This window comes from Schistocerca cancellata, chromosome 7, assembly GCF_023864275.1.
Source record: "Schistocerca cancellata isolate TAMUIC-IGC-003103 chromosome 7, iqSchCanc2.1, whole genome shotgun sequence".
Lineage (NCBI taxonomy): Eukaryota > Metazoa > Arthropoda > Insecta > Orthoptera > Acrididae > Schistocerca > Schistocerca cancellata.
This window is the reverse complement of record NC_064632.1, coordinates 86,214,181-86,231,043: the sequence shown is the minus strand read 5'-3', so window position 1 is coordinate 86,231,043 and position 16,863 is coordinate 86,214,181. Positions and strand designations below refer to the sequence as shown.

The window sequence follows — 16,863 nt, the reverse complement described above, 5'->3', positions numbered from 1 at the left end:
GATGCAGTCATCTATAATGAAGTACTATTTGAAAGAAGACTCGTAAATATTCAGTCAGATCTTGATAAGATTTCAAAGTGGTGCAAAGATTGGCAGTTTGATAATAAATGAAAAGCACCAGTTTGCTTTTGTTCTACAATATTGTAGAATATTGTAGAACAAAAGCAAATTGGTGCTTTTCATTTATTATTATAATGTTGTTCTACCAAGAACCGACGGAAGATTCTGTTAATATGATTGGCAGTTTGCTTTAACTGTTCAGAAATTTGAAATTGTGCACTTCACAAAATGAAAGAATGTAGGATCCTATGACTATAATATCAATGAATCACGGTTGGAATCTGCCAACTCATACAAATACATGGGTGTAACACTTCGTAGGGATGTGAAATGGAATGATTGCTTAGGCTTAGTTGTGGGTAAAGTAGGTAGCCAACTTTGATTTACTGATAGAATACTAGGGAAGCGCAATCAGTCTGCAAAGGAGATTGCTTACAAATCACTTCTACAAACCATTCCATAATATTGATCAAGTGTGTGGGATCCATACCAAATAGACCAACAGGAGGTGATGAATGTATACCGAGAAGGGCAGCATGAGTGTTCACAGGTTTGTTTGATCTATGGGAGAGTGTCACAGAGATGCTGCAGAAACTGAATGGAAGACTCCTGAATTCAGGCTTAAGCTATCCCATGAAAGTCTATTAACAAAGTTTCAAGAACTGGCTATAATTGACAGCTGTAGAAAGTTACTACAATCCCGGGTGTATCATTCACATAGGGATCATGAGGACAAGATTCGGATAAGTACATCATGCACTGAGGCATTCAATCAATCATTCTTCCTGCGCTCCATACATGAATGGAATGGGAAGAAACCCTGATAACTGGTACAGCAGAATGTACCCTCTGCCATGCACTTCACAGTGGTTTGAAGAGTACAGTTGTAGATACAGATGTAGAATAATACCAGTCTTCAGGCATTGTGCATAGGACTAGGTTAGCTTAACCAGTTTGAGTGAAGAATGTAAAGAGACGCAAATAGATGTAGAATGTATTATGTACAATGAGGAATGAATCACATCCCACTTCAGTACTTTGATAAGAAGTATAACAGAGTAAGAAAACAGCTGCAATTGAAAATAACTGAAATAGCTGAATGAGTAGTTATGTAAAATATGAGGAGGAACAGGAAAAACTATTTTATATTGTGGGTAGCTTCGGTATTATTTTTTGCAAATTTTGTTGACACTCATTATTTTTTACATTATCTTCTGTCAGTTGTGGCTTTATTTTCTTTCAATTTCAGTAATTGCTTCAGACGGCTTTTTTTAAGTGCTGTATGTTCCTATTTTTGTCTTATTTCATTGTTTCCCGCTTTACATCAAAAATGAAAATATACTTATGAATTGCATTATATTTATTGACATCACAGATCAGATTTATTTACATTATTAAAAAATCACTTACATAAGGAGCGATCTGCAGTTCAATGGACCAAATCTTCTGAAAGGGGAAGGAATATTATGCCAGCATCTTCCCTAATAGATGCATGTTGCCTTCTAAATTGCAATGGCAAGTCCATGGTACTGCTGAGGTGACATGATATGAGCTTCCAGCCTGGCCCAGTGGAGTGTTGGGTTATTCATTCCATACACCGTTTTGTAATAAAACCGAACAGAGCAAGTATAAATACTAGCCACCCAAACCTAACAGTGACTGTTGTTGACTGCTGCCCACTCTGAGAACTAGTCCACACCAGCTGTTTTCCCGATGTGGGTAATCCAGCCTCATTTACAACTAGCCATTGATGTTAATAGCTGCTGGTCTATGGTCCACACCTAGAGCTCATGCTATGGGGGCTTGAACTGGTTCCATCTGCTGGAGCCTCCTGCAGGCTGACACCAACCGACTCTTGGGTAGCTTTGAGAGGCACACCTGACGTACTTCAGGTCCACTGCCTGCTCTGTGTAGAGGCACCCTGCTGCTCGAGGCTCACATTTGTGGGCCACTCATGCTGCACTCTTCACCATGGTCCCAGGTTCGAAGCACTGCACATCTCTCCTTTAGGCTGCTATCTGGGGCTGTAGGCCACACACACCAGCTCCTGTCACTGCCCTCCACTGCTGGACCATCCATGCTGCATCAGTACCCCCAAACAGAACCACTGGGACATAGTTACAGCACAAGGCCACAGCACTGTTGCGCTTTTCTGACTGGAGGAATTACTGCCACCGCCACACACTGCCGTCCTGTTGTCAACGCTGCAGCCATGATGCCGTCCATAGTGGCTGTATGAATTCTGCTGAAAAAAAAATATGTTGTTGATTCCACTGCTTTTATGATTCCATGACAGCTGAGGAATTGGCTCTTCCTGACATTCTGTGGTGTGAATAATTCATTAATCATCTGAGCACATTTAAAAATATGATTCCAGGTTAAATGAGAGAAACATTCTTATGGCATTAATCTTATCAAGATAAATGAATAAACCAAAATGCAACCTATTTCCATAAACATTATTAGTTCTTAATGCCTATCTGTGAAGAATGTGAGCTTTATGGATGTACACACCCACCTTTTTCAGTGTCAGCCAAGCCCAAATTGTACGAGGCTTCCATAATGTAAACTGCTTACAGATATCTTGGGGACTTACTGAAAATACATCTCTGTCCTTTGAGACTCTTACTTTGCTTGTTTTCAATACCAAATGACATTCAAACTGGTGGTTTCTAGGAGACACTTTGATATCAGCACTCTAGTTCTGTTGTATTACTAATCAACATATTTAAATATTTCTTGCTTGTTGAGAGAACATTAGTTTTTGAGGTTAACACTGGCTTACTACTTACAGGTTATCAAATTTTTGCAAAGTACGTGGCTGGAAACCATTACTACAAATATCGTAATGTGTTTGCGAGATGTTGGGAAAGGTTGGTTTGATATATTCGTTGACAAGTGGCATGTATATGAAGTTTCAAAGCTCTCTAGAATGATGGAACTAGCAAAGCTCCGGATGCAGGTATTTCTTCAATTCTTTTCATTATCTAAATATGTTACAACATAATGGACATTTCATTTGTGACATCTTCCAACTTATGTAAATTGTAGCCGTGTAAAACATTTTTGTGTTTAATTTTGAAGTTGTTTCAGTGTTCATCCGTAGCACATGTTGGTGCAATTTTATGATTTTGATGCTCTAGGGTGTTAACAGCTTGTTTATATTACACATTATTTCGAAAGTAGTGATATATTACTACATAATACAGTCTGCCTCGATAGCTGAGTGGTCAGCATGACGGAATGCCATGGTAAGGGGCTTGGGTTTGATTCCCGGCTGGGTCGGAGATTTTCACTCCGCTCAGGGTCTAGGTGTTGTGTTTTCATCATCATCATCATCTCATCCCCATCGACATGCAAGTTGCCGAAGTGGCGTCAACTCAAAAGACTTGCACCAGGCGACTGGTCTACCCAACAGGAGGCCCTAGCCACACGACATTTCGTTTCGTTTCACTACATAATACAGTAACTTCCAAGTGCCTCCATTTTATGTTTGGAAAAAAAAAATTTTAAGGCTTTCGTTTAACTCATCCAGCACTGAAGGTGATGGGCTTATCTTTCCACCGAAGTTATAAAAAGGGAGTCACAAAATTTTTTTGAGAGGCTAAAAAAAGGTAGGGCAGAGCAGGTAAAATAGAAGAAAAGACAAGTAACACAATGACTTAAAAAAAACCACTCCATCTTCAGGCCACGAGTGGCCTACCGGGACCATCTGACCGCCGTGTCAACCTCTGTGGAGGATGTGGATAGGAGGGGCGTGGGGTCAGCACACCACTCTCTCGGTCATTGAGATGGTATTCTTGACCGAAGCTGCTACTATTCGGTAGAGTAGCTCCTCAATTGGTATCACAAGGCTGAGTGCACCCCGAAAAATGGCAACAGCGCATGGGGACCTGGATGTTCACCCATTCAAGTGCCAACCACGCCTGACAGTGCTTAACTACGGTGATCTCACAGGAACCGGTGTATCCACTGCGGCAATGCCGTTGCCCAACACAACGGCTTAAGTAAAAAATAATTTAAAAATACCTTTGATAATGCATTATTTTACAGGGCTTTCAGTTATTTTCCATTTTTTCATACACTATGTGATCAAAAGTATCTGGACAACCCCAAAAACATTTGTTTTTCATATTAGGTGCATTGTGCTGCCACCTACTGCCAGGTACTTCATATCAGCGACCTCTGTAGTCATTAGACATCGTGAGAGAGCAGAATGGGGTGCTCTGCGGAACTTACGAACTTCAAGCGTGGTCAAGTGATTGGGTGTCATTGTCATATGTCTGTATGCTAGATTTCCACACTCCTAAACATTCCTAGGTCCACTGTTTCCGATGTGATAGTGAAGTGTAAACGTGAAGGGACACATACAGCACAGAAGTGTACAGGCCAACCTTGTCTGTTGACTGACAGAGACCGCTGACATTTGAAGAGGGTCATTATGTGTAATAGACAGTCATCTATCCAGACCATCACACAGGAATTCTAAACTGCATCAGGACCTACTGCAAGTACTATGACAGCTAGGCGGGAGGTGAGAAAATTTGGATTTCATGGTCAAGCGGCTGATCATAAGCCACACATCATGGCGGTAAATTCCAAACGACACCTCGCTTGGTGTAAGGAGTGTAAAAATTGGATGATTGAACAGCGGAAAAACGTTGTGTGGAGTGACGAAATACAGTACACAATGTGGCGATCCGATGGCAGGATGTGGGTTTGGTGAATGCTTGGGGGACATCATCTGCCAGTGTGTGTAGTGCCAACAGCAAAATTCAGAGGCTGTGGTGTTATGGTGTGGTTGTGCTTTTCATGGAGGGGGCTTGCACCCCTTGTTGTTCTGCATGGCACTATCACAGCACAGGCCTACATTGATGTTTTAAGCACAATCCTGCTTCCCACTCTTGAAGAGCAATTCGGGGATGATGATTGCATGTTTCAACACAACTGAGCACTTCTTCATAAAGCACAGCCTGTAGTGGAGTGGTTACACGACAATAACATCCCTGTAATGAACTGCCCTGCACAGAGTCCTGACTTGAATCCTATAGAACATCTTTGGGATGTTTTGGAACGCCGATATTGATACCTCTCTTCAGTGCAGCACTCCGTGAATAATGAGCTGCCATTCCCCAAGAAATCTTCCAGCATGTAATTGAACGTATGCTTCTGAGAGTGGAAGCTGTCATCAATGCTAAGGGTGGGCCAACACCATATTAAATTGCAATGGAGAGTGCCGTGAACTTACAAGTCATTTTCAGCCAGGTGCCCGGATACTTCTGATCACATAGTATATATCTAGATAACCTTATATATAATTTGAAACCAATCCAAGTAACTCAAATATGGCTTTGTTTGTAAACCTCTGAACAATAACAGAAATAAGCTTCTTGTGATTCCACAAATGACAAGACAAGAGAATCACACAGAAAGTGCAACATAAGCAATACATAGAACAACTGAAGTGAGCAGTACAAACTAAAAGAACATAGTGAGAGTGAATTAGTACTGTTCTGCACATATTAGTACTGTTGCTGGAAGATGGCACGACAGAGACAGTGCCATGTGCACACTTCGTGCAGGCAGCCTCTAATGGCCATCTCATGTTGATACAGTTGACAATATTTAAGTTCATACTCACGGCGACACTACACTTGGCGCACTCATACTCACATGGACTAGTCGCAGGATACAGCATACCTTTCCCTCAAGTAAAGAGGCCCCCAGCTGACATAGGAGATGTCAGCCATCCAGCAAGAGACACAACCATCAGATCCTGATATGCAGTAGCTGGTGCTGATTCCAGTGGCAGGACAATGTGGCAGGTGGGCGCCAGAACATAAGGCCAGAGTGCATGGGTTGTGGGCATGCATGAGGGCAGTGGGCCTGTGCAGTGTCTGATGACAGCACCTGCGAGGAGGGTGCCATTTGAATCTCTGCATCATCATCAGCAGGCTGGTCTCAGTGTGGATGAGATGGGGCTAGACAAACCAGCATTATGGTTGAGGTGGTGATGGTGAGGGATCCGTTGGAGGTGGCCTGACCAGAACAACTGTCTATGGCAATGGACTCAAGGCTGGAGATGGACTGGCGCCCATTTCCAGGAAGCTGGAACCCCAGGGTGCCGCATGTGAAGGAGACAAACAGTGAAATGGGGGGGGGGGGGGCTGCACAGCGGAGGACGATGGGCTTCAGGTGAAGGGTGATGGGACGGGCTGTGGCGACGTGGGTCGCACCAGCTAACCATTAGCTTCCAGTGGTGAGTGTTGGCGCAACTTATCAAAGTGGCATCCTACCAGCCTGTCGGTCATATGGACATCACAAAAACAGTGTTTGGTGGACAACAGTGGCTGGTATCCAATTTGTCCGGCAGCCAAACCCTCACGCCCAAACTGATAGTCCTGGTGTCCAGCATCCGGATGAACCCAACTGCAGCAGGCAAGGCATGGGCTGCAGAAGGGGGAGGAGCACGTGTGACTGGTGGCTGTGTAGCATGTCAGCTGGGCTCCAGTCCCCCATAGACATGAAGTGATAGGTGATAGGTTCTCAAAAAATTGAGGAGGACTGGAATGTACAACAAACTTTTTCATTTGGGATTTGAATATATGCACTAGTTATTCCACCTCACCATTTGATAGAGGAGGGAATGGCACAGCCATAACATGATGAATGCTATTACAGGAACAAAACAATTGAAAGGTGTGAGATATGAACTGGGGCCTGTTATCAGAAGCTAAAGAACAAGGCAACCCCTCAATAGAAAAAATCCTCGAAAGCATATTGATTGTGACCTCAAGTGGCACTCACCAGAGAAGGTAAGAAATTTGGGAAAAGTATCCACAAGCAACAGCCAGTAGGAATTTAAGAAGGGTCGCACAAAGTCTATGTGAATGCATTCCCATGGCTGGCACGGAGTGGGCCAGGGGGAACAGAGGTGCCCTAGCAGCTACCTGTAGTCTGGCACACTGCTCACAAACTGCAACAAAACTGGCAATTTTGCCATCAGTCCCTGCTCAAGAAATGTCTCCTAGTTGACAGTTTCCTGTTGAAGAAGGCGTAGAACCTCTCGACATAGTGCGGCAGGAATGACTACTATGGGAGATAGGTCTTCCGTGGACAACAGCAAAACACTGTCAGAAACAGAGAGGCGATCCCTTGAGGAACAGTAGTTGCTCGGGGGGTCCAAAGCCTGACCCGGTGGTTTTTTGGTAAGCCCTGTTGAACAAACCAAACCACTTGGTGGAGAACAGGATTGGTGAAAATGACAGCTGCTGTGCGCAAGCTAGTTATCGGGAAACCCTCGACTGCCACCTGAGTTTCGATATCAAGAAGGAAGCAAAGCAATTTTTCATAATCAGGACAGAAATATGGGACAAGGCATTGGCAGTGGCATGTTTAAACATAGGTCAAAAATGGACTTCGTAATTCTAGCAAGACAAGAACAGCGCCCAGCATTGTAGGCAGTGTGCTGCCTTGTCAGGCAAGAAAATGTGAAGGTTAAACAATAAAACCAAGGGTTTATGGTCAGTAGTAAGGTGAAAGTTGGAGCCATACAAATAAAACATGAAATTTCTGGAAAGCATAGACTATGGCTAGAGCTTCTTTTTCCACCTGAGAGTAACACTGCTGGGCCGGAGTGAGAGACTGAGGCCAATATTACACTATCACATTTCTTTGACAAAGATATGATCAAATATTTATCAAATTTGTTTGACAGAGATATTTGACGTGGTGCTAAAAATGAGTGTTATACTGTCATCATATTTTTCGTCAAAGTTCAAGATGGTTGACAGCAACAACTTGTTATTACGCGCAGCAGTTGCACGTACTACAATTGTACTGTATGCGCGTTTGGAAGAGAAGCAGGGGGGGGGGGGGGGGGGAAGAAACTTACCTCAGTGAAGCCATGGGTGTTATGACGAGATGATAAAAGCATTCAACAAAATTTGTTATGTGAGCTTCTAGTGGAGGACATCAAGTTGTACATAAATTACTTAAGATTGGATGGGAACAGATTTTAGTATTTGATCAGTGAAGAGTCTTCTCATATCACAAAGCACAATACTCGCTTAAGAACTGCTGTATCTGCAGAAGACAGGCTCACAGTAACACTCTGATTTCTTGCTACAGGACAGAGTTACCCTAGCTTACAGTACAGCACTCGAAGACCCACCACAGTGCACATTAACTAAAATAATACCTGGAATGTGTGAAGCAATCTATAAAGCACTAAAGGACCAATATCTGAAAGTAAATAAATCTTCAGTTCACTTTATGTGTATTAAGAACTATTTTTATTGTAGATCAAATATCCGCCCATGAACCATGGACCTTGCCGTTGGTGGGGAGGCTTGCGTGCCTCAACGGTACAGATAGCCGTACCGTAGGTGCAACCACAATGGAGAGGTATCTGTTGAGAGGCCAGACAAATGTGTGGTTCCTGAAGAGGGGCAGCAGCCTTTTCAGTAGTTGCAGGGGCAACAGTCTGGATGATTGACTGATCTGGCCTTGTAACACTTACCAAAATGGCCTTGCTGTTGTGGTGCTGCGAACGGCTGAAAGCAAGGGGAAACTACATCCGTAATTCTTCCCGAGGGCATGCAGCTTTACTGTATGATTAAATGATGATGGCGTCCCCTTGGGTAAAATATTCCGGAGGTAAAATAGTCCCCCATTCGGATCTCCAGGCGGGGACCACTCAACAGGACGTTGTTATCAGGAGAAAGAAAACTGGCGTTCTACGGATCGGAGCATGGAATGTCAGATCCCTTAATCGGGCAGGTAGATTAGAAAATTTAAAAAGGGAAATGAATAGGTTAAAGTTAGATATAGTGGGACTAGTGAAGTTAAGTGGCAGGAGGAACAAGACTTTTGGTCAGGTGAATACAGGGTTATAAATACAAAATCAAATAGGGGTAATGCAGGAGTAGGTTTAATAATGAATAAAAAATAGGAGTGCGGGTAAGCTACTACAAACAGCACAGTGAATGCATTATTGTGGCCAAGATAGACACGAAGCCCACGCCTACTACAGTAGTACAAGTTTATTTGCCAACTATCTCTGCAGATGATGAAGAAATTGATGAAATGTATGATGAGATAAAAGAAATTATTCAGGTAGTGAAGGGAAACGAAAATTTAATAGTCATGGGTGACTGGAATTCAAGAGTAGGAAAAGGAAGAGAAGGAAACATAGTAGGTGAATATGGATTGGGGCTTAGAAATGAAAGAGGAAGCCGCCTGGTAGAATTTTGTGCAGAGCATAACTTAATCATAGCTAACACTTGGTTTAAGAATCATGAAAGAAGGTAGTATACATGGAAGAACCCTGGAGGTAATAAAAGGTATCAGATTATATAATGGTAAGACAGATTTAGGAACCAGGTTTTAAATTGTAAGACATTTTCAGCGGCAGATGTGGACTCTGACCACAATCTATTGGTTATGAACTGTAGATCAAAACTGAAGAAACTGCAAAAAGGTGGGAATTTAAGGAGATGAGACCTGGATAAACTGACTAAACCAGAGGTTGTACAGAGTTTCAGGGAGAGTATAAGGGAACAATTGACAGGAATGGGGGAAAGAAATACAGTAGAAGAAGAATGGGTAGCTTTGAAGATGAAATAGTGAAGGCAGCAGAGGATCAAATAGGTAAAAAGACAAGGTCTAGTAGAAACCCTTGGGTAACAGAAAAAATATTGAATTTAAATTTTGAAAGGAGAAAATTTAAAAATGCAGTAAATGAAGCAGGCAAAAAGGAATACAAATGTCTCAAAAATGATATCGACAGGCAGTGCAAAATGGCTAAGCAGGGATGGCTAGAGGACAAATGTAAGGATGTAGAGACTTATCTTACTAGGGGTAAGATAGATACTGCCTACAGGAAAATTAAAGAGACCTTTGGAGAAGGGAGAACCCCTTGCATGAATATCAAGAGCTTTGATGGAAACCCAGTTCTAAGCAAAGAAGGGAAAGCAGAAAGGTGGAAAGAGTATATAGAGGGTCTATACAAGGGCGATGTACTTGAGGACAATATTATGGAAATGGAAGAGGATGTAGATGAAGATGAAATGGGAGATATGATACTGTGTGAAGAGTTTGACAGAGCACAGAAAGACCTGAGTCGAAACAAGGCTCCCAGAGTAGACAACATTCCATTAGAACTACTGACAGCCTTGGGAGAGCTAGTCCTGACAAAACACTACAATCTGGTGAGCAAGATGTATGAGACAGGCGAAATACCCTCAGACTTCAAGAAGAATATAATAATTCCAATCCTAAAGAAAGCAGGCGTTGACAGATGTGAAAATTACCGAACAATCAGTGAATAAGGAAAGGCAAACCTACGTTTCTAGCATTTGTAGACTTAGAGAAAGCTTTTGACAATGTTGACTGGAATACTCTCTTTCAAATTCTAAAGGTGGCAGGGGTAAAATACAGGGAGCGAAAGGCTATTTACAATTTGTACAGAAACCACATGGCAGTAATAAGAGTCGAGGGACATGAAAGGGAAGCAGTGGTTGTGAAGGGAGTGAGACAGGGTTTTAGCCTATCCTTGATGTTATTCAATCTGTATATTGAGCAAGCAATAAAGAAAACAAAAGAAAGTTCGGAGTAGGTATTAAAATCCATGGAGAAGAAATAAAAACCTTGAGGTTCGCCGATGACATTGTAATTCTGTCAGAGACAGCAAAGGATTTGAAAGAGCAGTTGAACGGAATGGACAGTGTCTTGAAAGGAGGATATAAGATGAACATCAACAAAAGCAAAATGAGGATAATGGAATGTAGTCAGATTAAGTCGGGTGATGCTGAGGGAATTAGATTAGGAATTGAGACACTTAAAGTAGTAAAGGAGTTTTGCTATTTGGGGAGCAAAATAACTGATGATGGTCGAAGTAGAGAGGATATAAAATGTAGACTGGCAATGGCAAGGAAAGCGTTTCTGAAGAAGAGAAATTTGTTAACATCGAGTATAGATTTAAGTGTCAGGAAGTCATTTCTGAAAGTATTTGTATGGAGTGTAGCCATGTAAGGAAGTGAAACATGGACGATAAATAGTTTGGACAAGAAGAGAATAGAAGCTTTCGAAATGTGGTGCTACAGAAGAATGCTGAAGATTAGATGGGTAGATCACATAACTAATGAGGAAGTATTGAATAGGATTGGGGAGAAGAGATGTTTGTGGCACAACTTGACCAGAAGAAGGGATCGGTTGGTAGGACATGTTCTGAGGCATCAAGGGATCACCAATTTAGTATTGGAGGGCAGCGTGGAGGGTAAAAATTGTAGAGGGAGACCAAGAGATGAATACACTAAGCAGATTCAGAAGGATGTAGGCTGCAGTAGGTACTGGGAGATGAAGAAGCTTGCACAGGATAGAGTAGCTTGGAGAGCTGCATCAAACCAGTCTCAGGACTGAAGACCACAACAACAACAAAGTAATAATTGTATTTTGTGTTTCACAACTACAAAATTAATAGAAATGAATGAAGCATCATGAGTACAAAAATAGATTGAGAAGACTAGTGACCTCAGAAAATTTCATATATACACTGTGTCCCACTCAAACCTCCCTAGTGTCAAGGACCCAGGAGGGAAAAACGCAGTAGATACGACATGAAAAGTGCACCATATTGTAGAGCATCACAAAGAATTGATATTCCCACATCAGAAGTGCCAAGTATCATCGCCAGAGTGCAGCATGGTCACATTAAGTGAAAATGGCAACTCCACGGCAGCATGCGCAAGTAGTAGTGTGTTTTGCTGAAACAAAATTGCCAATTATGGTGCAAAGAAATTACCGCTGTGTGTATGAATGTGATCCACTTGATGTGAAAACAATTAAGGAAGGGTACAGGGAGTTTCTGGCAACAGGAAGTGTTCTGAAACGTTCTGGCAGTGCACGTTATGGAGTTTCAGAAGAGACAGTGGAGGACATCAGACATTTCTCAGAATCCCATATAAGTCAATTTGTCAAGCACCTAGGCAACTTGATGTACCTCGATTAACATTGCATTGTGTAGTTCACCAGTGTCTTTGTATGTGTGCTTACAAAGTGCACATTCTGCAACATCTGACGCAGAACAACAAACCACGCCAACAACAATTTGCTGCGGATATGCTGCAGCGTATTGATATGGATGCCAGTTTCTTGGAACTATGTTGATTTTCAGATGAGGCAACCTTTCATCTATCAGGAAGGGTTAATAGGCATAATGTTCGGATTTAGGGTTCGCAAAATCCGCACGGATTGTTGGACTGTTCTTTGCGGAACAAACAATGAATGGGTCAGTGTATTTGTGTACCCTCAGATACAAGACTTGCAACCCAGCATCATTTTTCAACAAGATGGAGCTCCGCCGCATTGGTCAACAGCTGTTCACAAGCTCCTGTATAGGAAATTTCTCAGTCGTTGGATTGGACGCGGAGGATCCATTGCCTGGCCACCACGTTCACCTGACATTATGCCGCTTGATTTCTTCATGTGGGTATTTGTGAAGGACCACATGTATCTGACAAAAGTGGATGATATTCCTATGTAGTGACATTATATCACTAATGTGATTGCATAACAGACGAAATGTTAACAAAGAACTCGCCAAGAAATTGAGTATAGACTAGATATTCTTTGTGCTTCAAGTGGCTGACATGTAGAAGTGTATTGATGATAAATAAATAAATTCTTTGAGATGCTTTACAGTGTGGTGCATTTTTCATTGTCGTATCTCATGAGAGTAGCTTGAGCAGAGGTTGTTTATTTACTTTATGTCCGCAGCTGTGCACCTGGGCCGAATCTCACGGCTAATGACCTCCGCAATTTTTTTTGTAGCTCTCCACTCTTCTTAATCTATTTTTGTACTCAGGGTGCCTCATGTTGCAAAGCGTCTCATCAGGTTCATCGTTAATTTTGTAGTTGACGGCACACACGAATTAAACTTCGCAGCCATGTTAACAAACACACTACTGGTGACAGAATGCTGCAGCAATGCTAGTGCTCCAAGTGGTAACATTTCATATTGCAGTGAACAGAAGACAGCGAGGCCATAGATTTGATCGTATTTATTTGACGACAAGCAAGATTTGACAAAGTTCCCTATTACAGCATCAAATTTCTTTGCCATAAATGTGACATATCAGCTTTGACAAAGAATTATGATAGTGTAATACTGATGAGTGAAAGCAATAGGTCATTCAGAGCCATTGTCATTTCAGTGCAATAGGGCCACACCGAGGCCATACTGTGAGGCATCAGTTGCCAAAACTATGTGCTGGTCCAGAGAGAACGTAGCTAAACAAGGGGCCAAGTGTAGTTTGGATTTCAACATTCAAAAAGTGTGTTCACAATCCAGGCTCCAGCAAAAAGGTATGTTCTTGCATAACAAGGCATGCAGTGGGTGAGCCAATGTGGCTGCCCCCAACAGGAATTTATTGTAGTAGGCTATTTTCCTTAGGAAGGCCTTAAGCTCCTTTGTGGACAAGAGGTGAGGCATAGACATAACAGTGGTGATGTGGTCTGGCAGAGTGTGTCATGCCGTGAGACCTCGAACTCCAAATAAAATATTGGAGATTGAAAAAACAGATTTCGTTAGGTTACACTGTAATCCTGTGGTCTGTAAGATAGAAAATAAAGTGCGCAAGTTTCTCAGGTGAGTGCCCTTAGAAGAGCCCATGACAACACTTTCACCTAGATAATGAATGCAACCTGGGGCACTCATAGTCAACTGCTCTAAAAATCGTTGGAAAATAGCAGGGGCACTAGCCACACCAGAAGGAAGGCACAAAGGGATCAAAAGGAGTATTGAAAACCAGAACTCACTGAGACTCTTCATCCTCAGGAACCTGCAGACACTTCTGACAAATCAGTTGTAGAAAAGTACTGACCACCCAATATTTTTACCGACAATTGCTCCTGGCATGGGAGAGGATACGTATCCATGATCGACTGTGCATTGACAGTAGTACTTGAGTAGCCATAGAGGCGAAGTTCCTTGTCGGCTTCCAAACTACAACCAACGGAGATGACCAATATCTAGCCATACCAGGTTGCACCACCCCTAGAGATTGAAGGCTGTCCAATTCTGCTTTTACTTGATCTTTCAGGGTGACAGGAATAGGACGTGCATGACAAAAATGAGACCAAGCCATGGATTTTAAACAAATATGAGCAGAAAAATTGGTAGCACACCCAATACCTTCTGAAAATAAGTCGAAACTCCTCACACAGTGTTTCCAGATGAGAAACTGATCAGCCAAAAAGCAAATTGTATCAGTCACAGAAAATCCAAATGCTTGAAATGTGTCAATCCCGAACAAATTCTCATCACTGTCATCAGCATCCACCAAAAATGTAGTGGAACGAATCACTAACTTGTAAGAGGCAGATGCCGTAGATTGTCCCAACAGCACAAAGTTCTGTTTGTTATACTGACCGATTCTGTGTGACCGGTGTCAACTGCAGTGTGCCTAAACTCACATAGGTTTGAGAAGTCAGTAATGTCACTGCAGCACCTGGGAGAAGTCACAAGCTTTGGAGTCACACAGTTTAAACCATGTCCATATCCTGAGAAACCTTTGGCAAATGACTCACAAAGGCCACATGGCCTTTTTTCTGGCAAGCTTTACAAGAATTGCGGTGCTTAGGCCACATTTAATGTTCATGCTGGACAAAACAGAAAGAAGAAGATGGAAACAGAGACTACTGATGCTGGCACTGTGGCAGTTGCAGTTGCTTGGGCTGGTCCTGGTCTGTTCAATGCTGGGCCCGCATGTTTATCATCACCACTGCCAATTCCTCATGTACACTATCTGTTGTCCTAGTTGGGTACATCTTGTGCCACTACTGCCACATCGCCTCGCGCTTCAATTTGATCACCCACTGCCCAAGAAACTCCAATGAGCTATTTTCAGAACTCCTGCCAGTGGTGGTTTTTCACAGAATAAAGCCTTATGGTGCACTTCCTTGTCTGGAGCTAAATAAATAACTGTGTCACACACCATGAAGTATGCATAAGAGTCATTATGGGCATCAGTAATGAATTGAACTTATGGTTAGGTCTGTGAAGTTCGACTGTCCTGGTCTTGTATGATTGGCTTGGTTTCTTGCAGCATTGGTAGAATTGAATTGGTTATTATAAAAATGTCAAAGTCCGTAAAACATGACTTTGAGATATTCAAAGAAAACTGTTTTATGCTTCAATGGTAGAAGATATGAAGTACTTGGATTTTTATACTCTGGTGTCCATGGAAACCATTGAATCTACATCTTCAAATTATCAATTTTTATTTTCATTTTCTTCAGATTAATTTTTTTTATCTTGGACACCTGACCCTTTTGAACCAAATTAAAATATTTAATATTACAACTATGGAATAATTTATTAATAAACACAAATTGCAAATAGTTTTTTAACATAATCATCATTACAGACAAGCATTGTTGCAACATTTTCTGTAGGTTTCATACATTTTCATCTTCAGCTGTTTTAGGCCAAGTGAATAAATTAATATAAAATTTTTTATGCTCCTCTGGGATGTACTGTTCCAGTTTTTGTATATCGTTTATCTTAACTTTGTTTATAGGATATTTCTCTCCATGTGCTAAGGTTGTTGGGAGTCTGATATTTGCTAGGGGTTTTAAAAGTCTGAAAGAGTTTTGAGTCAGTCCATCAATGAACGATCGGGTTACTAATACCTCTGGGTTGTTGCTGTCATACTCAAACATATTGTACTGTGAAACACTGAAGTTGACTTTCATTGAACTGTCTTTTCCTATTGTGTTTCTGAACCCTGAGAATTGTGTTTAAAAAGATCTGGCCACCAGTCCTTATAGTTTTTAACAGTGTTGTTATCCTCAAGGTAGTTGACAATGAATGAGTTATTTTTATTGGCAGAATGAAGAATTAGTTCAATATATTCTTTCACAGTGTAAACTCTTTTATCAGTTTGTCATAACTTTCTTCTTATACCCCCAAACACCCTATCACAAGGTAGGAAAGAGTGCCCTCAGATAGGAAAGTATTGAAATTTTTTTTCAAACGTACCAGTCCCTACTAATGCCACTAGGAATTGGACTACTGTATTGTTACGGTTTTGTCCTGGGCAAAAGTAATGTTCTTTGAAGAATGCAAGCAAGAAACTACAAATCTCATTAGCTCCCTTTTTGGCTATTCCTTCATGGAATACAAAGGAATGAGGTTTGCCACTCTTAAGGTCGTAAATACAGAAAGTGAAGACCCAGAGCTGATGTAGGTAAGACACTTCCCGTACTGGAATGCAGGGAAATTGTATGCTCTGCATAAAATCCATACATATGCCTTTGACATCATCATTTTTCTTGCACTTTTCCTGTACAGTTTTTATCTTTTTATAAAACTTTTTGGTCCTTTGAATATGAACTATTTGCTCAGCAACAATCACTCTTTTAGCTCAATTACAAATGTAAGTGTTTATAGTTTAGTTATAAGCTCCTCAAAGTAACCACAAACATCTTTTTGAGGTCTACCAAGCCTGTAATTATAATTCTCGTGGTAAAACTTTAAATAAAATCCATATTTTACATCCAAATCAGCGACGTCTCTCGAAATAGTGAATGCATGATCTTTACATTCAAACCAGCCTTCAAATACTTAATATCTCTGTTTGCATAGTGAGTAACTTTTACCTCAAACGATTCAATGTGTTCCTTTATTTTATCAATAACATCACCTTTTATAGCTCTGATTCCCATGTTACCTACAGGAGATTTTCCTAAAACCTGCAGGTCTCCTAATCTTCGAATCCTCCTCTCACTCTTCAGGCCATG

General features: G+C 41.5%; 1 protein-coding gene across 1 annotated transcript in view; it reads left to right on the top strand.

The window, feature by feature from the left end:
* Positions 1 to 2,710: 2,710 nt before the first annotated feature.
* LOC126092652 (dynein axonemal heavy chain 1-like) overlaps positions 2,711 to 16,863 on the top strand; it is an 894,951-nt gene continuing 880,798 nt past the window's right edge. Inside the window, exons 1-2 of the mRNA XM_049908374.1 lie at positions 2,711 to 2,761; positions 2,855 to 3,022. Of these exons, the coding sequence (XP_049764331.1) occupies positions 2,711 to 2,761; positions 2,855 to 3,022 (219 nt within the window). The remainder of the gene's footprint in view (positions 2,762 to 2,854; positions 3,023 to 16,863) is intronic.